The sequence below is a fragment of the Rutidosis leptorrhynchoides genome, chromosome 11 (assembly GCF_046630445.1).
Source record: "Rutidosis leptorrhynchoides isolate AG116_Rl617_1_P2 chromosome 11, CSIRO_AGI_Rlap_v1, whole genome shotgun sequence".
Taxonomy (NCBI): Eukaryota; Viridiplantae; Streptophyta; class Magnoliopsida; order Asterales; family Asteraceae; genus Rutidosis; species Rutidosis leptorrhynchoides.
Genome location: NC_092343.1, coordinates 63,044,195 through 63,069,139, shown reverse-complemented (window position 1 = coordinate 63,069,139; position 24,945 = coordinate 63,044,195). Strand labels below are relative to the sequence as shown.

At 32.0% G+C, this 24,945-nt stretch overlaps 1 protein-coding gene and 1 pseudogene across 1 annotated transcript; both read right to left on the bottom strand.

The window, feature by feature from the left end:
- Positions 1-11,355: 11,355 nt before the first annotated feature.
- Positions 11,356-13,095, bottom strand: LOC139877798 (benzyl alcohol O-benzoyltransferase-like). Its single transcript, XM_071865217.1, has 2 exons — positions 12,649-13,095; positions 11,356-12,374 (listed from the first exon to the last, which is right to left on the bottom strand). The coding sequence occupies exons 1-2, from the start codon at positions 13,093-13,095 to the stop codon at positions 11,439-11,441; spliced, it is 1,383 nt and encodes a 460-aa protein (XP_071721318.1). The 3' UTR covers positions 11,356-11,438.
- Positions 13,096-23,185: 10,090 nt separating this feature from the next.
- Positions 23,186-24,064, bottom strand: LOC139874635 (protein FATTY ACID EXPORT 3, chloroplastic-like; annotated as a pseudogene).
- Between the last annotated feature and the right edge of the window lie 881 nt (positions 24,065-24,945).

Below are 24,945 nucleotides of genomic sequence, written 5' to 3'. Positions count from 1 at the left end.
CTCCTGACTCTAAACCCCTGCGGACAATATTCTTCATCATCCTCTGATATTAGAAATTATAAAATATCATCATATCTTTCATTATAAATATCCTCCATATTTCTGAAGATATTTTCTTAATTTTTCTTATTTGAAATCATTTACCTCTTCGCGCTATCTGTATTACATCATAAAAGAAACTATTTTAGTTTCTAAATTCTGACACATTTAAGTTTAAAATAGGAATATTTTGAAGTAGTATTGGGAACTGAAGTATGAATTAGTATAATATAATGACACTTGATCAATGTGATTATATTACAGTAAGTCATGCTGAGTTTCTAAATGGAACGTGATGATTCACAGATCTTAACATCATCATGTGCCATGTTATACGACTCTTGTATTCTATTTAACCTCTAAAATATCAAGAAAATATTTCTTGATGATTCGGCCTTTTCCAAGGTATTTTAGTAATTTGACAAGTCAAGATCGTGCCATCACAATTTCCTTCCTAGAACATTAACAATGTTCATTTCGAAATTCATATCTGTGAATTCTGGACCATTACAAGCGGTGCTTAATCGCAAGAAGAAGAAATGAAAGGACAAAACTTCGAAATAGAAATTGGGGTATAAATTGCAGCAAATAAAAGAGAGCATTAACTGTGAATGATAATGATTATAGAAGACAGAAGCAGAGACTTTGAAATATAAGGGAACATATAAAGCCCAACGACAAACCAGAAATTATAAACCATATATATCGATGCATATAGCAATATAAAGACACAGGAGAACTAGGAACACTATAAACCCAAGAGTATAGTAGAAGTAAATAGATTCTTCCGACGGTAGATAAAAAAAAAAAAGAATGACCAATATGAAAGTTAGAAGTATATCGAGAATCAGAACTGGATGGAGCATATTGATGAATACTTTAAAATATGAGTTGAGGGGGAAAGAATAGAAGGTGATGAAACATGACTAGGAACTTAGAAATCAACAGATTTAACTCACACAATGGCAGAATAAGTGAATCAAACCCTCTAGTGAATAGGTTAAGTTTTTTTTTTGATTAATTTAGTCAAACCACAACTAAATCAAGTGTGATTAGATCAACACCTAGAGCTATTATTCACCACCTGGGTGATTTGGACTGAGAGAGAATCGAAGGAGCTCACTAGATCTGAGTGTGTGTAACAAATGAGAGGCTTAACCTAAAATGAAAAACATAAGACTTTATATACCCCTGCTGTTGACACACCCATACGATTCATTCATCACGCGTACGAGTTAGCTTCATCAACCGTACGGGTGATCACTCACTCGTGTCTTATCATTTAGGTTGTAATTGTGACTTAGCTCAGCATCAACCATGCGTATGAGCCTGTCAGCCGTACTAGTGAGGCTTCACTCGTACGTCTGACTAAGTCTAACATAGTCAAACATCTAAATCTCGTTCCTGCAGTTCCTGTAACCACATACAACCACGGATAGGATAATAACGAGCAATCATGGTGGCCTGTAAACTGTTGTACCTGCAATGGACGTGGGTAGATGTCTAGGAACTTGCATAAAATGCATCAACAAATGGTGTGAGTTGTAAGGAAACGAAGGAGGTGAATTTATAAGAAAATCTCCAACAGAACAATTAAAATGGACGATCGCATTTAAAGCGGATCCTAATTCCCTTGATTACCGGAGAGTCAAATCTTATTAAGAAGATTTTCTTCAAATCCCTTAAAAGCTGGGAATCAATCATATCTACGTCAAATGATAAGATGAATCTACACTTACTCATTTCACTCTTCTATGTTAGCTTCATTCGTACTCTTCATATAAATGGATTGTTTATCCAAATTATTCGCTGATGATAAAACTCTAATTTTCAGCCCGTATGCATCATGATAACATACTTATTATCATTCACGACCTTTCCACTCAAATTTCGGGACGAAATTTCTTTAACGGGTAGGTACTGTGACAACCCGGAAATTTCCAACCAAATTTAAACTTTAATCTTTATATGTTTCCGACACGATAAGCAATATTTGTTAAGTTAAATTTCAAGAATTTTAAACTATGTTCATACATTCATTCAACCTCGACCAAGTTCCAACAATTCACGAACCATTAAACGAATATGATTATATATGTATATGTGTATATATATTATAACTTGAAACGTAAACAAAATATTAGATTAAATACTTTATATGATTGTATCTGTTTCAAAATGTTTATCAATGAAATTAGAAGATAAGATCAAATGATTGAATTATCAGATATATTGAATTATGATTACAAGTCTCTGTTGAAAGGCCTACGTTGATTTGAGAAATCTTTTCATTTTAACAATATTCGGAAAATGGTAAAGTGATTTATAAATATGAACAAATTGTCAATCATTGAGAACTAGACAAAGGATAGTGGAAGATTGAATCTCATAAAGACTCGATTGATCTATTTAGTTTCAAACGTACAAAAACGTTTTCAGTTTAAAAAGAACTTTATTATTAAAACGTATATAACTTTTATAAATATCTAGAACCACTTTTGACAACTCATTACTTAACTAGTATGATAAAGATAATGATATTTATATTTTATTTTATTAAATATATATAACGATTTAAATTAATATTATATATATTTATACGCGTATTATACGTACATAGTTTTATACTTTTACTATACTTAAACTTTACCTTTACTTTATTTTTACTTTACTTTAACTTTAATAATTCATACTTTAATAATTCACTTTAATAATTCATACTTTAATAATTCACTTTAATAATTCATACTTTAATAATTCACTTTAATAATTCATACTTTAATAATTCACTTTAATAATTCAAAAATCTATTATAAATAGAATTCAATAGGTTTCATTATTTCATAGAAACTTGAAAATAGTTTTCTCTAAACTCTCTCAATCGATTTACATATATATATTTACTCCGTATTATCTCAAGATTTTATTAGTATACATAAAATATTACGACGGAGTGCTGTCCGAGTGATTTCGAAGTTGTTTTTTCGAGTGGGATAGGATTAAGGAAATTATGGGTTATAGCTATGGAGGTGATTGAGTATGGTTCATGGGTATGCTCGTGAGGTCAATATAGTGTTTATCATCTCTGTTGCGTTTACGTACCTTTCCTGCAATATTGAATCTCAATATTGATATGTGAGTACTCATAATTTAATTTTTACATACTAATAGTGTATCCCTGACTAGTGCTCGAGTATATAGGATTATGCATGCTTGTACTTTTGATATTGCCATTAGATAGGTTATGTTGATTCCTGAATTAGTTACATATACGATTGAGATAAGGTATAAGATATGCATATCGTTGGAAAGCTAGCGAAAAATAGTTGAATTTTGGTTTAAGAATCACTTGAATCCAAGTAATGGTTAGAAAGTTATGAAATAAACAAATTGCATAATTAATTTCGTAATTAAAATTGCTGATGATAATTAGTGAACTAATTTTTTGGGTTATAAAAAGTGGTTATTTGGATTCTACTCGTCGAGTAGATGAATTTTCATATAAAGCACGTCTCGTTTCGTTGAACGGTTGTCAAGTTATGGACAAAAGAAGTTTTGCAAATTTTGATGAAATGTCGAAACGGGAACTGAAATTCTCGCTGATCTGCGTTGTTTCATACATAAAAAAAAATACCACTGAATTCTTTACTGTAAGGTCTAATAAACAACTCTAGCCGTTTTTCAATTCGAGTCTCGACGATTTTTCTAAAAATCATCAAAGTTGACGGTTTGGTCACATTTTAAAATTCTAAAAAGAGCTGAAACTTTTTTATTTAAAAATGTCAGTTTTGTATCAGTTGTCATGGTCGGCCTGATATGTGTTTACTCTTGCCAAAAATCATGTTATATCTTTGTGGTAACGAGAATTTGCAGGCTTTGACCATTTGTCAATACGAGTTTTGAAGAATTTTCTAAAAATCTCCAAAGTAGGCTACTCGGTCACTTTTGTAAATTTATTAAAGCTGAAAAATTAACTTTGAAATGCCGAAAACGCGTTGGCAACTACGAGTTGTCTAGGTTTAGTTTACTTCTGTAATATTTATGCTTAATCTTTTTGGTAATGTGTAACTTTTATCTTTGGCCGTTTATCAATCGGAGTTCCGATAATTTTTCTAAAAATAGCTGAAAATCATTTTTGTATAAGTTATTATATATTTGCATGCGACCTCATTTTTACTTTGACCTTTGACTTTTGACTTTAACCTTTGACTTTTGACTTTGAACTTTGACTTTTCCTGTTAACTTTTCAGTTAACTTTTTGTGTTGATTTTCTCTATAAAAAAAAACCTAAAATACTATTTTATGATTATGAAACCATTTGTGTTACATTATTTCACACGTCACCTTTTACTAGAATCTTAATTGAGCATGAGTAATATAACATGTTACTATACTGTAGAGTCAGACTCGAGCTATAGGATAGGATTACACTATGACCTGACCTAAATTGCTATACAAATATTGACCAACATATAAATATATATAATTAATATAGGTTCGTGAATCCGAGGCCAACCTTGCACTTGTTCAATGACGTTATATGTATTTTTACGAAATACAGTATGGTGAGTTTCATTTGCCTTTTTACCCTTTATATTTTTGGGACTGAGAATACATGCGCTTTTATAAATGTTTGACGAAATAGACACAAGTAATTGAAACTACATTCTATGGTTGAATTATCGAAATCGAATATGCCCCTTTTTATTAAAGTCTGGTAATCTAAGAATTAGGGAACAGACACCCTAATTGACGCGAATCCTAAAGATAGATCTATCGGGCCTAACAAACCCCATCCAAAGTACCGGATGCTTTAGTACTTCGAAATTTATATCATGTCCGAAGGAGGATCCCGGAATGATAGGGGATATTCTTATATGCATATTGTTAATGTCGGTTACCAGGTGTTCACCATATGAATGATTATTTTTGTCTCTATGCATGGGACGTATATTTATGAGAACTGGAAATGAAATTCTTGTGGTCTATTAAAATGATGGAAATAAATGATTATGATAAACTAATGAACTCACCAACCTTTTGGTTGACACTTTAAAGCATGTTTATTCTCAGGTGTTAAAGAAATCTTCCGTTGTGCATTTGCTCATTTTAAAGATATTACTTGGAGTCTTTCATAGCATATTTTGAAGAACGTTGCATTCGAGTCATTGAGTTCATCAAGGATTATTATTAAATCAATTTATAGTTGGATAGTGGATATTATGAAATGGTATGCATGCCTGTCAATTTTCGATGTAAAGAAAGTTTGTCTTTTAAAAACGAATGCAATGTTTGTAAAATGTATCATATAGAGGTCAAATACCTCGCAATGTAATCGACTATTGTGAATCGTTTATAATGTATATGAACGGGTCCTTTCATATTCTTCAACTTGAATAAAGAATACTACTTTACAACTTATGATTGTATTTGCAAGTGGAACCCAAAAGTTGAAATATATGGCCGACAACAAGCAAATTTAATAAACACACTTGCAAGACTTCACCCTCTAATTGCTGTACAAACCGAATCCCTTCTAGTTGATACAATCGGACTGTTTTGTTTATATGGGTCAAATAACATTAAAGGGACTTTTTCTTGGACTCAAGAAGTGGTTAAAAGTTGTTGGGCCTGTAGGATTTCAATTAAAATGATAATGATAGTGATATGATACGTAAGATGATGATGATGATGGGTGATGGTAACGAGAATGAGATAGATATATATATAAGACGTACGAGAATTTGATTGATTCATTGATATACATGAAATGATAAATATGATGGAGAGTGAAGATGATGACATAATACATAAAATCATAGACATAAAAAGATGGTTATGATCGTGATTGTTATGATTAGGATAATGGGTTTGTTTTGAAGAAGATAAAGCAGTTATATATTAAAACAGAAAAACGCTGGACGGTCTATTGGTTGAGTGTATGGTTGTTAAACGAGAGGTTGGGTGTTCGATCCTTGGCTGCAGTAAAAACTATTTTTTTTAAACAACCTACTGTTGGGTCTATTGATGGGCTAGAATTTCATGATGGGCCAAGTTCCTGTTGGGCCGAAGTGAGCTGAGCCGAAAGTATTGTGATCATGATGATGATGTTATGATCATAATGGTAATGAAGATTAACTAATTAATCATGCGAGTTAATACCAAAACAAATCGTTGGTTCGTTGGTTTAAAGGTGTTAGCGGGAGGTCGTGGGTTCAAACACATGCTTGGGCATTTTTTTTAAGGATTACTTCTTTGAGGTAGAATTCCTATTTACTTATTATTATTATTAGTTTTATTATTATTATTATTATTATTATTATTATTATTATTATTATTATTATTATTATTATTATTAATATTATTATTATTATGATTAAAGATACATATTATTATCACCATTAATATTATTATCATTATTATTATTAACATTACTATTATTATTATTATTAATATCATTATCATGATTTATAAATATACATGATTATTATCATTATTTTGATTATTATTAATAATATTGTCATTATCATGGTTATTATTATTATAATTATTCTTATTAATAAGTATTATTACTATTATTATTATCATAAGATAATACAACTTTTATTTATTATTATTATTTTACCAAATAAAAATTAGTTACATAAAACTATAATTAACACATATAACATAATTTAACAAGTATATCATTAAAAATATTTATATTCGTTCGATTACGATTATATGTTTTAATATATACAAATGATATAGGTTCGTGAATCCGAGGCCAACCTTGCACTTGTTCAATGGCGTCATATGTATTTTTACTATAAAATACAGTATAGTGAGTTTCATTTGTCTTTTTACCCTTTATATTTTTGGTCTGAGAATACATGCGCAATTTTTATAAATGTTTTATGAAATAGACACAAGTAATCGAAACTACATTATATGGTTGAATAATCGAAGCTGAATATGCCCCTTTTTGCTTGGTAGTCTAAGAATTAGTAAACCGATCTACTAATTGACGCGAATCCTAAAGATAGATCTATTGGGCCTAACGAACCCCATCCGTTGTAGCGGATGCTTTAGTACTTCGATGTTGTTTTTATCATGTCCGAAGGATTTCCCGGAATGATAGGGGATATTCTTATATGCATCTTGTTAATGTCGATTACCAGGTGTTCAATCCATATGAATGATTTTTGTCTCTATGCATGGGACGTATATTTATGAGAACTGAAAATGAAAATCTTGTGGTTTATTAAAATGATGGAAATGATTATTTATGTTAAACTAATGAACTCACCAATCTTTTAGTTGACACTTTAAAGCATGTTTATTCTCAGGTATGAAGGAAATCTTCCGCTGTGCATTTGCTCATTTTAGAGATAGTACTTGGAGTCATTCATGACATATTTTAAAAGACGTTGCATTCGAGTCGTTCAGTTCATCAAGATTATTATTAGATCAATTATAGTTGGATATATTATGAAATGGTATGCATGCCGTCAATTTTCGATGTAAAGAAAGTTTGTCTTTTAAAAACGAATGCAATGTTTGTAAAATGTATCATATAGAAGTCAAGTACCTCGCGATGTAACCAAATGTAATGTATTCATCCAGATGGATTGGGACGGGACATTATATGTAGTTTGTAAGACCCATTTTAGTGTTAAAGGGGTGAATTTGGGTAAGTTTGATGCATGGAAACCCTAAGGTTTGTAATCTAGGGTTTAGTCTTGTTGATTTGGAGTTTGTAGGGTTACTTATGTTGTTGAATCACTAACACACTTTTGTGTTAGTGGGAGGTTGCTAATGGATTCAAGTTTGATCCAATTGTGGGTCTTGACTTTAAAATGGGTCAAATGAGAATGTTTGACTTAGTTGGGCAAGTTAGGTATAAGAATACCTCAAACTAGTGTTAGTTAGTGTGTTGGACTATAATCACTAGCTATTAGTGATTTAATGTGGTCTTGACCTAGGATGGGTGACATTAATGCAAATGGGTCATAATTGCACCTTGAGTCATTAATGCACTAGGAGTTAGGAGTTGGTAATGAAGTCCAACTTGTTTATGTGTTAATTGGGTATTTAATGTAATAGGTACTTTGCATTGAAGCTTGCGGGACTTTGGTTTTGTTTCCACCTAAGCGATAAGGTGAGTGAAATAATTATACGTGTATGTATATAGTGTATTTATTTGTGTGATATGGTATGAACCACGGAGCCGGTAGTACCATAGCATGTGCGAGTGTGCTATGATGTGAACTACGGAGCTGGTAGCATCATGGTACGGGTGTTATAGTGTGAACCACGGAGCCGGTAGCTAGTATAGCACGATTTGTTAAGGTGTGAACCACAGAGCCAGTAGCGCCTTAACGTGAGTATGACTCGAGTTATGATGTGAACCACGGAGCCGGTAGCATCATGAAAAATGCGTATGGTGTGAACCACGAAGCCGGTAGCACCATGACGCGAGTATGGTTAAATATATGGTATGTGTGTGTGTGTGTGCGCGTGTGTGTGTGTGTGGATTACTTGAGCATTACTTATTATATGCTATGGATTATGCTAGCTTGTGACGCGTTAAGGATTTAGCTTGTACTTTGAGATTGTATGTTAAGTTAATTGCTAGCATGTATGTGGTATGTGAGTAAGTGGTTGCAAATAAGTATGTTATATATGTATATGTATAATTGTTGCATTCACTAAGCGTTTAGCTTAGCCTCTCGTTGTTTACTCTTATTAGGTTCCGGCGTGGACAAAGGCAAGGGTGTACTTTTGGATTAGAGATCCCCATCTAGTGGGCTATTGGAGGGTATTTTTGGATGCGACCTTGTTGGGTAGTTTAACCCCAAACGTCATGCTCGTGTTTTGTTTGGAAATTAAACTAATGGGTCGTTATTATATTTTGACTTGTACTAAACTTTAATATTCGAAGCGTTCTACGAAACCTTTTATGTTATGTTGGTTGTTTGTTACTCGGGAAACTTATTTGAATGTTGTACAAAGTCACTAATGCTTCAAAAAAAATTATCGGGTTAAAGGCGGGTTGGGTTGTTTCACATCTCGTGGATATGCCCTCTATATGAAACATTTTAACCAAAAGTTCATTCATTTATTACAAAACATTTTCCAAATTCAAAAGTTAACCAACAATTCTAAAAGTAATACATTTCAAAATATATAAAAAAAAATGAATGCATAAGTTTAGTAAAACGAAAGCAGACAGGCATGAACACTTCAACAGAGCTACTCTTGACATCTAGACCACAGCGGAAGCAACAAATAAGTACCTGAGAAATACATGCTAAAATTTGTCAACATAAAGTTGGTGAATTCACAGGTTTGAATAACAGTTGTATAATATAGACCACAAGATTTAATGTTTCAAAATGTTTGTAAAAGCATTCTAGATAATGAGCACCCAATATCGAAACTTAACATGTTTGTGGAACGTTACCACGTACCCGTAAAACAAGACACTCGTAACCCAAGTGTTAGAGGTCAAACATTTATGCACCCGTTCATGACCGGTAGTCAAAATTTAGCACTAAACCCGAGTGAGGATTGTCAATCCCAATAGATCTATTCACAACAATTCGCGCTTACCAACCCATCCATTAACGATATCAAGCTAGGGATTTCTGGTTACAACTCATGTGTAAGAATGTAATTAATTGTACTTGTGTCTATGCGTAAAACAGTAAAAGCATGCATGATTTCTTCCCCAAAATAAATCAGTAAAAAAGGGCTGTGAACTCACTAGTGATGAAGTACGGTGCGAGATTCGGAAGTGAGATTTACGTAGTTTGCGGTGATTCGGGCTCGAAACCTAAATATAAATTAAGGTCAAAGGTCATACTATATCTAATATAATGTTTAGTTAAGTTCATAATCAGTTTCAATAAGTATTACATGTTCGTCTCGGTTTTCGGTTTCATTTGTTACTTAGTTTCTTAGTATAGTATTTTCAGCTTTTCTGTTTCAGACTAATAATTTTACCCAAGTGTTTCTCCCAAAATACACATCCATTTAGGATGAGATTACCACCCGTGGAAGGTTTTTGTGTCTAGTTTCCAACCATGTAATGTTATGTTTCAGATTCAAAATAAAAGTTGGTCAAAAATGCATTCTCTTACAGGTGTGCAAAATTGTCCAGATTTACACTATATATGGTGTGGCGCCCATAGGAATGATGCGGCGCGCAGTCCTGAATCTAGCTATTCCAAACTTAAAAACTATGACAAAAAAAAAAAAAAAAAAAAAAAAAAAAAAAAACTTGTCCCGAAACTAACCATGGTGATAAAAGTCGAAGAAAACAATTCACTGAAAATCCAACCTGAAGTACTTCTTGATGCAAATACATAAATGTTCGTGAATATCACCAAAAGGTCTTCGAACTATCATAAAACCGAGGGAAAACATTTGATATTGCGATAGAATATGTGTCCGATTTGATATATATATATATATAGGGGCAGGATCAATGGGGAAGTAACCAATCAGGGGGAAGTGGGGGGAAGCAAAATTTATTATTTTTTTTCGTTTTTTTGAATTTTTTTTTCCGGCATCAAGATCACACGAAAATATGAATATTTAGAAGAGACACTTCGTGATGAATGTTATTATTTAGGCGGGAAAACGATCGACAAAAATAACATTCAAGATAATATTGTTCGTGAAGAATATGAACGTTTTTTTTCATGTTTTGTGAAGTAAAATTTAGCCCGATTTAGAGTTTAGGGTTTAGGGTTTAGGGTTTGGTGTTTTGGGTTTATTCCATAAACCCAAAACACCAAACCCTAAACCCTAAACCCTAAACCCTAAACTCTAAACCGTTCGTGTTAAAAACTCAATCTAAATCCTAAATCTAAACCCTAAATTTAAACCCTAAACCCTAAATTTCTAAACCCTAATATCTAAACCCTATAAACCCTAATATCTAAACCCCAATAGCTAAAACCTCAAAATACGCTCGAAAAACACGATAATTGTTATATATTACTTCTTCGAGCGTTTTCCCGCCAAAATAAAAACATTTATCACAAAGTGTCTCTACTAAATGTTCATATTTTTATCTCATCTATAATGTTCGTGAACAAAGTTTTTTCAAAAAACGAAAAAAAAAAAAAATTGCTTCCCCCCGCTTCCCCCCGATTGGTTACTTCTCTCCTTGATCCTACCCATATATATATATATATATATATATATATATATATATATATATATATATATATATATATATATATATATATATATATATATATATATATATATATATATATATATATATCAACAAAGTTGCCTCCTCTGAATTTCTACTTATACATCTCATATTGAGAATATAATATAATTTCTTATTAAAAAAATCAACTCTTAAAAATTATATCTTGTAGTCCCTTGTTGAATCAAGACTATAATTTGGAATTGAGTGTGTGTAACTCGAGTTCTTGAACTTCTTTATCATTGTTGTCTTGCACCAGCATACTATTTAGCTCTCTGATAAATTTCTCCATAGTTACTTCAGGTAAACATATGGGTACCACAATTCCAGACTCACCCTTATGATTTTTCGATCGTAAGTATATACTATAAATTCTTGAGGCCCCTACCACGGTCCCACCATAAGCCGGTTTTCCCCAACCAAAGTCAACTCTATCAAATCCGGCACGGGTGACATCTGAGACGCTGTAGCTTTCACTTAGTTTGAGCGGTGGTCGTCCCTTAATTACCATTAGGTCCGCGATAGATCTCATGTACTCTTTAGTTACTGTAGATTTGGCCTTTACAATAAGCTCGAGCGAGAAACCTAATGTTTTGTTACATATATCTTTAGCTGTTGAAATGGCAACCGGAAAGGCTGACGCATTTCCGTAGTACCCTATTGGGATAAATGACTTGAACTTGCGAGAGTTGAACATGTATATCATGCGCACCTCCTCTTCGGGATTTAGTTGGAGAGCTATTGTACGACAACGCCATAGACACGCTGTTAGCACCTCAAAGTTGGTACTATTTTGAAGGTGTGTTGGAACAAGCCTACGAATCGCTAACATCTCACGTGGACCAAAGAAAAATGATCTTTGATGCATATCATCTGATGAACTATATCTACCCGTGTTGTCCTCGGCGGTAGCTAGTTCATCATACTCAGGATGCGTACATGTCACGCGTGGTGGGTCCCTTGCAGAAAGCACCTCTCTTTGCCACACGGGTAAAGTTGATGGTGTTGATGCACCTTTCGCCATTTCACTTAATGCTGTCATAAATTGTACAAGTCCGGACGCATCCATAATTGCGTGGTTGAATCGTGTAGTTACGATGAAACCTCCACATAACAGTCGTATCACCTATATTAAAAAAACTGTCTTAATCATCATGATCTATTTAAATTCAATCACTTAACTACCGGACATCGAGTCACTATTAAAAAATGTGTCATGTGAAAAGTGTAAATGTATGAAAAGGTCATTGGCCTAACAGCATCGAGCTGCTATTCTAACCATGATATTATGTATACATACGTGGAAATAACTCAGTGTTGATGTGCATGTATCTTTCTAAAGAAAGTGCAAAATGTGTCATATGAAAAAGTGCTAAGTCATATGAACAAGTGCAAGTCACCTGAATAAGTAACAATGGTGAGTCAAGGATGCTACTAGATCCAGGAACATCATACGCCAACTCTTCCGAACAAGGAAACGGAGGGTGGACAAAGTCTCCAAATTCTTTCAGAGTAACATCTGCCTCGGCCTCGATAAACAACACACCCTCGCCAGTGCAATCCACCATCAGCTTCCTCGATTGATCTTCCTTTAGGCGACCAGCTAACGGGTAGTAGTAGACTAGTACCTTAGCTAAGGCCTCCTTGATCACACTTGCTGGATTCTCGTTCCCCAATTTTGGATCAGCATGATAAAAGAAGACTACCGGGAACTGAATTCGAACGATTTCTTGGGAGTCAATATCCGAGAGATGCTTCACCTCTCGAGGCGTTGGTTTAGCTGGAACGATCAGCTCGGGTGCACATCTTCTGACCGTAAACTTCAAGGGAGTATTGATTTGAATCATTTACCTTTTACATTGTATATCTGTGTCCATGTGTTTGTGTATTAATAGTGGTGTGTTGGGGTATATTGCAAAGAATATGTTGAAATTTTGAAAACTAATTAAACTTGGAGAAATGACTTGACTTTATTCTCGGATAGGGGAAGTTTTGTCTACATCTCACCTCCCTCATACACCACTTATGTGGTATTGGGTTTCGTTGTTGTTGTTGTTGTTGTTGTTGTAATTAAATGATAAACGGATTAGATTTTTCCGGCCAATTGTGTAAACTAATTAAAGATGCACTACGTATTTGTAACCCTTGGTTTGAATATACTAAATAAGCTAACCCATTAATTTTTGAGTTGAAAATTCGACATAACTACGTTATATATTGTTCTTATACTAGGACTATACATTAGATATTAAAGATGATACGTAATATGGAGAGTGTCAACGTTTACATTTGATTTGATCTCTTTTTTTTAAGATTGGTGACTTCAATAAAATAATTTTAATCTATGTCAAACGTAAATTCTGCTTGTTAGAATAATAACGCGTGACAACAATAATAAAAATCCAATCCCACATATGCGAGGTATGCGGAGCTGAGATGTAAACAATGTTTCGCGTATTCTAAGTTCATACTTTTTTTAAGTGTTATCTCTAGCATTTTATAAGCCTATATTTGGGAATAATGCTAATGTATCGTAAATCTATTCTGTTTTTGTCAGTAAGTGTTATCTTTCGCATTTTATAAACCTACTAGTAATTGGGAGGTAGCACGTATACATTCATACCCTTACTCAAGGTAATAAGACTTTTTCCATAAAGACTATTGCAAAGCTAAAAACTATTGTGAATTATGTAACTGATCGAGTTGTTTCACACATTATGTGCATGATTCTATGATAATAATACAAGAGATAGAAGAATTGAAAATCTCTAATTCTTCTTTATAGTGTGTTGACTTTTATCAATTTATGTCATATGTGAATCTGTTTTACTCTTCTTTACAGTTTTTATTGGTGCAGTGTAATTGAAAAAGGAAGAAGAAGAAGAATTTGGATTTTATTACAGCCATTGACTATAAAAGTTTGAACTAGTTTGTTGTTAACATGTCGTTGTCAGAAATGGAAATACTTAAACTAGAAGTAACAAAAACATAACAATAACAATAGTAGTAGTAACCACGTAACTATTATTGATTGAGTGGTAAGAAGTCTCCGTTAGTTTTAGACCTATATTATTAAAAAAAAAAGGTACAGATTCAAATTATGGGGGAGTTTTCTCTAAACTTGTGCATCTGGTATCACTCACTTTGTGCAGGTCAGACAGTTAACCTAAAGAATTCCAAGTATGCTTTGCGCGATGGATGCGAGGAGTTTCTCACTAACGGGTGTGTGAGTGACAAATGAGAGAATTTCGATACCAAAATAATCGTTAAAAAAACACAATAATAATAAAAATTATGTTATAATTCAGTAGGCTTATAACTACCTTTAGTGGTTTGGTTCTTGGCAGTAGTACTACAATTATTGAAGAAGATTGAAGTAGAGAGAAAACTATTTTTATTCAATAGATGGTGTACTAAATATGGTAGCTTACACCTCTTATTTATAGTGAATAAGCTAGGTGATATAGTAATAATATTGTTAGCCATAATTGAATTTACAACACTCCCCCTTGGATGACAATGTTATTATTATTTGGAGATCAATAGTACTGCCTCGTTAAAAACCTTGCTAAAGAAAACTCAGTGGGAAAAAAACTTTAGCTAGGGAAAAAGAGTGCAGCATAAAGTTGACTCCCCCTCAAGTAGGCATCGCCTTAGCTGTTACATCTTTTGAACATGCCTCATGCCAATATTGTGAACGTGTGTTCTGAAAATAGCCGTTGGAGGTGATTTCGTGAAAAGATCAGCAGAGTTTTTGCTGGATTGTACATATCTCATTTCAATCTGGTTGTCCTTAATGAGATTTTGAGTGTATGAGAAGAATCTAGGAGGTATGTGTTTTGTTCGGTCACTTTTGATATACCCTTCTTTCATCTGTGCTATGCAAGCTGCATTATCTTCATAGATAGTTGTTGGACTTTTATCACGTTCTAGTCCACAAGAGTCAGTAATGAGTTGTGTCATTGATTTCAACCAAAAATATTCCCGAGTAGCTTCATGTAATGCAATCACTTCGGCATGATTTGATGATGTTGCAACAAGTGTTTGTTTTTTAGAACGCCATGATATTGCGGTACCTCCATTTAGGAATACATATCCATTTTGAGATTTAGCTTTATGTGGATCAGATAAATAACCTGCATCTGCATAACCAACCAAATCTTGTTTCGATTCGTTAGAATAAAATAATCCTAAATCAGTAGTTCCTCGAAGGTATCGAAATATGTGTTTGATCCCATTCCAGTGTCTTTTGGTAGGAGCTGAGCTGAACCTTGCCAACAAATTAACTGCAAAAGAAATGTCGGGTCTTGTACAATTTGTAAGATACATAAGAGCTCCAATTGCACTAAGATATGGTACTTCTGGTCCTAGGATATCTTCATGATCTTCACAGGGACGAAATGGATCAGTGTCAACATTAAGTGATCTAACAACCATAGTAGTACTTAATGGTTTTGCCTTGTCCATATTAAAAATGTTTTAAAATCTTTTTTTGTATAAGTTGTTTGATGTATAAGTAATTCATTAGTCATATGCTCAATATGTAAATTAACGTAATACTTGATTTTTCCATTTCAAAATATTTCTTTAGAAGTTGAATGGCTTCATAGATTTCTTTATTTAAGATAATTAATATAAACAACTATGATCACATATCCGAACATTGTTTTTATAAAACACACGTGCAAATAAGTTTATATGCATACTCTTTTTTTATCAAGTAATCACTTAATCAGTTATACTATTGTATCAACCCATATAAAAATCTTTGTAACTTGATTGAGTAAATTTCTTTGGGTTTTGCATTGGTTACTTCTGATACCTTAAATCCTTCAGGTATCTTCATATATATATCACTATCAAGTGATCCATAAAGATAAGTAGTTACAACATCCATGAAATGCATTTAACTAACTACTAGGTTGATTAAGTATCTAATAAGTAATTGTATCCGTTACAGGAGGATAAGTTTTCCTCATAATTCATTTCTGGTCTTTGTGGGAAATCTTGAGTTACAAGTCTAGTTTTGCCTTGTAACTTCATTTGCACATTTCTTTTTCGGATAAAAATTCATTTGTATCCCATACGTTTCACATCTTTAAAAATGATAACGATTGATCCGAAAACTTTTCTTTTATCGAGCGATTCTAATTCAGCTCGTATTGCTCCTTTCCATTTAGCTCAATCATGTCCATTTTGATATTCAATGAAATATTTTGGTTCCAGATCATCATCTTTATTCATGATGTCATTGTAACATTATATGAAAATATCTCATCAAGATTTTTCATTTCATTTCGGTTCCATAATATTGCATAATTTATCGCAATTTATGTATTTACATTTATCAATATCCTCTGCAGAAGGAATATTGATTTGTGGTTTTTCTTGAACACTTTCTTTTACCTCATTATCAGCTGATTTTCCTTTTCGAGGATTTTTATCTTTGAAACCAATTGGTCTTCCACGTTTCAGACGTGGCAAATACTCATGAATGATATTATTGCCAGCTTTTGGAATTTCAATTTGAGCTGGAGCATTTCCTGCTATTATATATTATTTAGTCACTCTTTTTGTATCTTTAAATGCATAAAGTAATTAATTTGCAAGTTCTTGCATATGCATTATTTTAACTTTCATTTCGCATTCTTTTGTGCGAGTTCTATATACCTTAATTGATGCTCACATCATGAAGCATCTTTTTCTTTATTTTTCATTTCTCCTCTAATATAGGGATAAATTTAAAATAAAAATCAGCAAAACGTGCTGTAAAAACATCACCCGTCATGGGTTCAATATATCTTATAATTGAAGATGTTTCATATTCAATATATATCCCCATCCTCATTTGAGGACCCATTTTAGTGTGTTGTGGTTGTGCAACTAGAACATATATTGTACAAACAAATGTTCTAATGAGAAATATTTGGCTCTCGGCCAAAATCAAGTTGTAGGGGAGAATATTTATGACTTGCATTTTGTTTAATATGAAATAATGTCGCAGCATGCAAATTTGCATGTCCTCATATAAATTCTGAGAGTTGTGTACTCATTTTCAATGGTCTAGCTATTAGCTGCAATTGTTTAATTAATGATACAGTTAAACCAATTTTTTGTATGCACATGAGCAAAAAGATGTTCAACAACAATCCATATAGGCACATGCCACATTTCGACTTGATAACACACAAACATGAGACCATCCGCTAGATGCGTCTATTAGAACCATGAAATATCAAAATGGTCCACATGATGGATGAATTGGTCCATATATATATAACCTTGAATTCTTTCAAGAAACATTGGTAATTCTTTTTCAATATTCTTTTCATTAATCACCATATGCGTTTTTCATTAATTACCATATGTGCTTTTAATCATATGCGCTGGGCTTTTCATCATATGCGCCTTTTATCATATGCGCTTTTAATCATATGCGCTTTTCATCATATGCGCTTTTAATCATATGCGCTGCGCTTTTCATCATATGCGCTTTTTATCATATGCGCTTTTCATCATATGCGCTTTTTATCATATGCGCTTTTAATCATATGCGTTGCGCTTTTCATCATTGTTGATCCTGGGTGGCCTAATCTTTCATGCCACAGATTGATTATTACAGGATCACATGCCTTTTCATTAACTACCATGTGTGCTTCTGGTATATTTATATATGTATAATGTAAATCAGAACTAAGATTTGGTAGTTTTTGAATCACATGCTTCTTGTCAGTGATACTTAAATATTTATCATTTTCTGTAGTCACTGACTGATAATCATATCTATTTTGGTATATGTCAGAAAAGCTTAACAAATTTTCTTTGACATGGGAAAAAATAAGGCATTTTTTATCAAAAAATTTGTACCATTTGGTAACATGAATTTTGCCTTTCCTATTCCTTTTATTAAATTCGCAGGACCTGATATAGTATGTTTTCCATCTGTCTTTCGCTTTGTAAATCTGTAGGTGTCAAAATGGGTGATTTGAGCCCAAATTCATTAGCCATGAAAAATACGATCGTCTAAATAAGAAGTTCATTTAGATACAAAAAGATGGGCCTTGTAAACATTAAATTTTTCAATACATATAAAATAATCCATTTAATTCCGGGCATATTTTGTAAACTAGCTAATTACAATTTGAACTTTTTGTCTAAACGATATTCCGCCAGAAAGGGCGTACGTGCATGACAAATGAGAGTATTCGATGTTAACACCTTGTCTTTCAAAAAAAAAAAAATTAAAAATTGTATATGGGTTTCTAATGATCGGCTGCACACTTTTGATATGCGCCGGAGATACCTATGATAAAGGGTTGGTAGAATAAGTTAAAATGACTGATTAAATGTTACAATTAAACATGTTTTTTGATTAAAGCTACACTTTTGTCCTGTTTTGTTTGTATTGCTTTAAAAAGAAATATATTATCATAGTTTGTATGAGACAATATCTTTTTTTCAAAGTTACATGTGATCCGTTTAGACTATTAACATTATAAGCGATATAAAGTATGTCGATGATATGGTTACAAGATCTCGTGACATGTGTCTTGACTCTTTAAAATAATATAAAAGTGATTGGGTAAAGGAAAACTTGATTTTCTTGATTTCTTGTGACCAATTGAATTAAGTTTCAAAGAAGATAAGCATAACAAGTACAATAGTGACTTCTACTCTGTATATTTTTGTTCCTTTAGTTAAAAAAAATCCTTTGTAAATAAAGTTAAAAATAACAATTAATAAAATAAACATGGAAGGTGGGACACATACTTTGAATCACGAGTTTCAAATATATTAAGTAAATATAGTTTGAGATACTATGATGTATATATTCTTCTTGATTTTCACATAGTCAACTCTAAGGTACGATATTGGGTTTAACCTTCACCGCATGATAGAATATAACTAGCTAGGAACACTATTTTAATGTGTATAATCGTATATCATAATACAATGCTAATACTATACTAATTAATTTGCGTTAAGAATACTAATCTAACTAAGATTTAGTTAAATTTCCCCCACGTGAAGCTCCCTTCCCAAAATATATATTCTGCACATCTCACTAATACTATATACGTGATATGATCTAATTAGAACTAATTATTTATTATTATTTTTATTTATTAAAAAATGGTATGATTATAAATAATAAAACCATAAGGGAAGGATATAATATAGGTTCATATTATATTATTAATAATATTATTATAATATATATTAAGTTATAATATATATTATTATAATATATTTTTCTTATTTTAACTTTTAAGATTTACTTTTAATAAAAATACAAACTACTTTTTCTTATTTTAACTTTTAAGATTTACTTTTAATAAAAATACAAACTACTTTTTCTTATTTTAACTTTTAAGATTTACTTTTAATAAAAATACAAACTACTTTTTCTTATTTTAACTTTTAAGATTATAAATTTAAGAATAAACATTAGTATGCATGAAATAAATAATGATTAATTGCATAAGTAATCATAAATGTTAGATAACATATAAAGACCTCATCGTATTCGTATTGATCGAAATTAATCTCGAGCCATGGTACCGTGTTGTCAAATGACGTGTTGCGTACATAAAGTACCGTGTTGTCAAATGACGTGTTGCGTACAATCATGAGGTCTTATTAACATAAATATAAATGTTAGTGAAGTTAATAAGAGTTAGATTACAGAAAATATAATTCAGGCGGTATAACCGACCATGTATAACTTAAATAACATAAATATAAATGTTAGTGAAGTTAATAAAAGTTAGATTACAGAAATATAATTCAGGCGGTATAACCGACCATATATAACTTAAATAACATAAATATAAATGTTAGTGAAGTTAATAAAAGTTAGATAATTTCTTACCTTGATTAGTGACGTGTGCTTGCTTAGATAAACCTTGATTATACGGAGCACTTCGTGCTGATAACGTGTTATAATTCAGTAGGCTTATAACTACCTTTAGTGGTTTGGTTCTTGACAGTAGTACTACAATTATTGAAGAAGATTGAAGTAGAGAGAAAACTATTTTTATTCAATAGATGATGTACTAAATATGGTAGCTTACACCTCTTATTTATAGTGAATAAGCTACTGTAGATGGTAAGTGATATAGTAATAATATTGTTAGCCATAATTGAATTTACAACTAATTAAATATTCTTTCTAAAGTAAGTGTCTCCATCACTTTTTATTTTTATTCTAACATAATTACCCACTTATATAAAATAACTCTTAAATACCATTAAAAATCCCTAATTTACCCTCATTTATCATTAAAGTCCCTAATTTAGCAAAATAATAATAATAATAATAATAATAATAATAAATACTGTATAAATAATAATAACAATATTTATCACTCGTATTTAAAATAAATAAAATCAAACTTACCTTCAATATAAAGGCAAAATTGACATTTACCAAATCTATCTTAATTCCAACAAAAATTCCAACTACCAAATCTATCTTAATTCCAACAAAAATTCCAACTAGACACTCTTTTGAGACTGATAGAGTAATTTTTTCGTATAAATTTTTATGTTAACATTAATTGATACTCTCTGTGTCTCGAAAAAAATGTCTTGTAAGAATTTTAAATTTAAATTGCCCTTATATTTTAGATAAATTGAATGAATTTATTTATAATATGAGTGACTCATAGTAATAAATGAGAATAAATTGGAAAGTTTAATAATATTTAGTAGCTTTTGTTTACAAGTAGACAATTATTTCGAGACACGTGTCGTATACACTTATTTTTAAAACAGATAGAGTAATTGACATTTAACATTTATACTAATATTTGCGAGTAATAGTTACCTTTCTAATGTATTAATTATTACTTCGTACATTAAGATTTTATTAAGATATTTGGTGAAAAAGAATGGTGACGTGACAAAGATATCAATTGTTTTTTCTTCCTTAGCTTTATATTTCGACAAAGCGAGTAGGAAGAAACATTTGGTCAATGATTCGGACGGAATTGTTTCCTCTTCTGTTTTGGAATCACTTTTTGCAGTTTTTGACGAGATGATGAATCAAATGAGGGCTGTGAAGGTCAACGTTATTATAATTAATTCTAATGATCCACCTATAGTTCGGATTAAGATCAAAAAGCAAAGGAAAAGGAGGTCGGTGCAAGGTGAAGTAATGTAATATCTTACCGAGTTCGTAAAAGATATTTGATTTGTTCGGCAGTTGATGGTCGTTATGTTATCCTTGCTTTAGATGATTTTAAATCTTTTGTACGCGTTTAGATTAGTCACCCTAGTTATTATTATTGTTGTTTGTTGTTATTGTTGTTTGTTGTTAGTGATGTAGTCTTTAGGTTTTCTTTTGTAACCGTCTTTCGATATTTAGTTGTGAGATCTAGTTTGATATGATTGTGTAGTTAGTCAAGATTGGCAGTTTGCTTCAATTTGTATGTTTTAACAGGTTAACCTTTTTTATGAATCGTTTTTTTGGTTATAAAGGTTTATAATTTTCTAAAGAATTTTTATTTAGAAAATTACTTATTTATGAAATTCACGTTAGCTTATGTCACGAGGACATATTAGCAAGATCCTTCATCTTAACTCATTTATTGCTTGTTTTTGTCGTTCACTAGAGGAATCAATGCAATAATGATTCTTGGACTATTCTAATGCTAAATCTTTTAATTAAAAGTTTCTAGTTGGTGGTGGATCAATTCATCTACTGATCTACGTTCATTTCTATCAAGGATGTTCTTATGGGCTATACTATCAAGATGAATTCTAATTTAGCAACACCGACTTTTTACATGGTTTGTATCATTATGGTGCGACTTATCTAAAAAAGATAGAACAAGATTTGAATAGTTCGATGGATTCCTCCTATAACCATCACAAAATGATTAAGTGGCCAGAGTCCTGAAATTTGTATAAAGAGCTCTTAGGTTTACATCTAGGAGAGTGAATTAGTCGAGTGGGGCTAGAGCTCGACTCGTTTCGAGTCAAACAAGCATATGGTCAACTGCATGTTGTGGCAGCCTACCATTTAAACGTTTTGTGCGACTGCAGTTTAATAAGGTATTCGGTGTAGTGAGTTGTCAAAAGAAACTTTTTAAAATTACTAAATTTACACGTTCTAATTGCATGCAATAACTATACATAACTAGGATTGTCCTTCCAAAACTTTGGGTGACTTCCAACTCCTTTGATATGTTTCCCCTTTAGGCTGAAACAGCAGCGGAAACACCTAGTGGCAGCAGCAGCGGCAGCGGCACTTAGCAGCACCTTAGCAGGCAGCAACGGCAGACGGCAGCAATGAAATGCATAATTATGTAAAACAATAATATTACATCAATGAATAGATAAAATAATTTTAAACATGTAAATAGTGAAATAACATTTCAAGCATGTAAATAACTCATAAACATTGTCTCAACTCAAATCTGTATTAATAATTACTAATTTATTTTTATCAAAAGCCAAAATGTTTTACCCAATTAGTTCAGTTACATACTTCTAGAATCGTTGGCCTTTCTATTTGTAATTTTGTATTATTAAATATACAATAAAACTAATGGGTTGTCCATTTGCATATACACTATAATAGTGTAGAGACCCCTAGAATCACGAGATTTTTAAGGAAATTTTTTTATTGATATATTGTAGTTGACGAATGTTATTTAACCAACATGTGAATCTTATATAACCAACATGTAGATAAGATAGCATAATTCATAAGTTCGACAAAATAGAAAACAATTATTGGATTCATCAAGATTTTCTAAACTGTCTAACAACTTGCTTGGATTTAAATCGAACAATTCCCATCAATTACTTTCTTACCTATCACAATATTTTCTCAATGAACACATTTTATACTTATTTAATTATGACATTTAAAAAAAATAAAGAAAATTAATAAAAAAAGTATATGCATATATGTGTCTTACCGTATGGTTAAATCCATATTTCCCTTATATACTGCTGGCCTTTGTAGAGAATGAGAACGAAACAGATGTAAGTGTCATGAACGTAGCTATTATGAAACCAACCTGATTGGCCTTTCAAAGCAACCGAAGAAGATTACCTTTTCTCCATGATCTTAGACTATAAACAGCTAACGCCAAAGAGTACCGCCAAGAATAACACCAAATCTATTACCCGAAATGTTTTTGGTTATCATAAACAAAAGAAAACCACTTAAAGTAAACAGCCCACCTGATAACATACATCAAGATTTAAGATTTAAGTATAAAAAAGAACTTTCAAGCATTTTGAATGATAAACACCACTACACAAAATGAAAACATTACCGTATGTGATACCAACATAAAAGTCAAGAATTGTGACACATATTTCACATCATTGGTTGAAGAAGCAAATGTTTCAACAATATCTTTAACTGGTTCCGGCGAGTTTTCGGCGGCTGCAAATGAATAAACTTTACCTTCTTCACTAAGTTCTTTAGCAATCACACTCAAATCCTCACTTGCTTTATCAGCTTAGATCTTTAATTGCTTTGAGGTCTCATTTATTACTACCAAAGCTTTTTTTTAAGTGATCTTCATAAGCTTCTTGGGAAATATCCAGCATTTTCAATGCTTGTTCTTTATAAGAAGCCAATGTTTGTTCCCAGGCTTATTCAGATTCTTCATACTTATCTTTTAACTTACTTGATTATTCTTCTATTTCAATATCTAAAGGCGTCTAAAAATGCAAACCGAAAGCATCATGGAATTATCTATACTGTCAACATTATATAGTTTCAATACTTCTTTTACTAAATATTTAAAAAATGAGCAAATGTTTTCTCGCCATATGACAATGCACTTCCATTACATGTTATGTTATTTAGTTTAGATCTTTTAACCAACAAATATGGCCCTTACACAATTAACACCTACCCAACATAAAAACGCACACAAAATTAAATACAGAGAGGATGACACGGAGAAGCTCTATAAATACTAATATCATTAGAAAACGGACAATTAGTAACGGAGTGAACAAATTATAAAATACATAGAGGACGATATTGATGGGAAAATAATTCACAACGGGCAATCTACAAAGCGGAAACGAACCCGTTTGACAAGCATTTCCCGACCCGTATGAACCCGTGAGGAAACTAACAAACAAGCTATATCAAATCCAACCCAAATCTGTCCCAATTCAGTAGCAAATAAACTAATAACGAATAATCAAGCACACACAATACACACGAGACTTTTTACGTGGAAAACCTCTCAAAATCGAGAGTAAAAACCACGGGACTCGTAAGCCACTTAAACTTCACTATCATCAACAAGAGAGCAATACAACAATCCTTCTCTAGATCAACTAGAGGCATACAACATCATCATACTCTTGAACAACAATAATCAACAAGTATATGAAAAAATTAAAGACAAAAGACGAACAACACTACCCTAAAAAAACTGCTACTGTTCCAGCAGCGAAAATACGAGCTACAGACCTTTTTAGAAGAATTCAACGGTTGAAAACCTTGGCACTGATGTCAGGAAGACACAGTCCAAAATTGGAGAAGATTCAACGGTCGGATCTCCGGGGATCGTCTCTTTTCTGAGCTGCTGTACATAAAAACGGGAATTTGAGGTTTCTCTCTTTTTTCTTGATTTCTTTTTGATCTCTCTCCCTCTTGATAGTCAAAGAACAGCTGCACACAACTGATTCAAATAATGCACCCAAATGTTGAC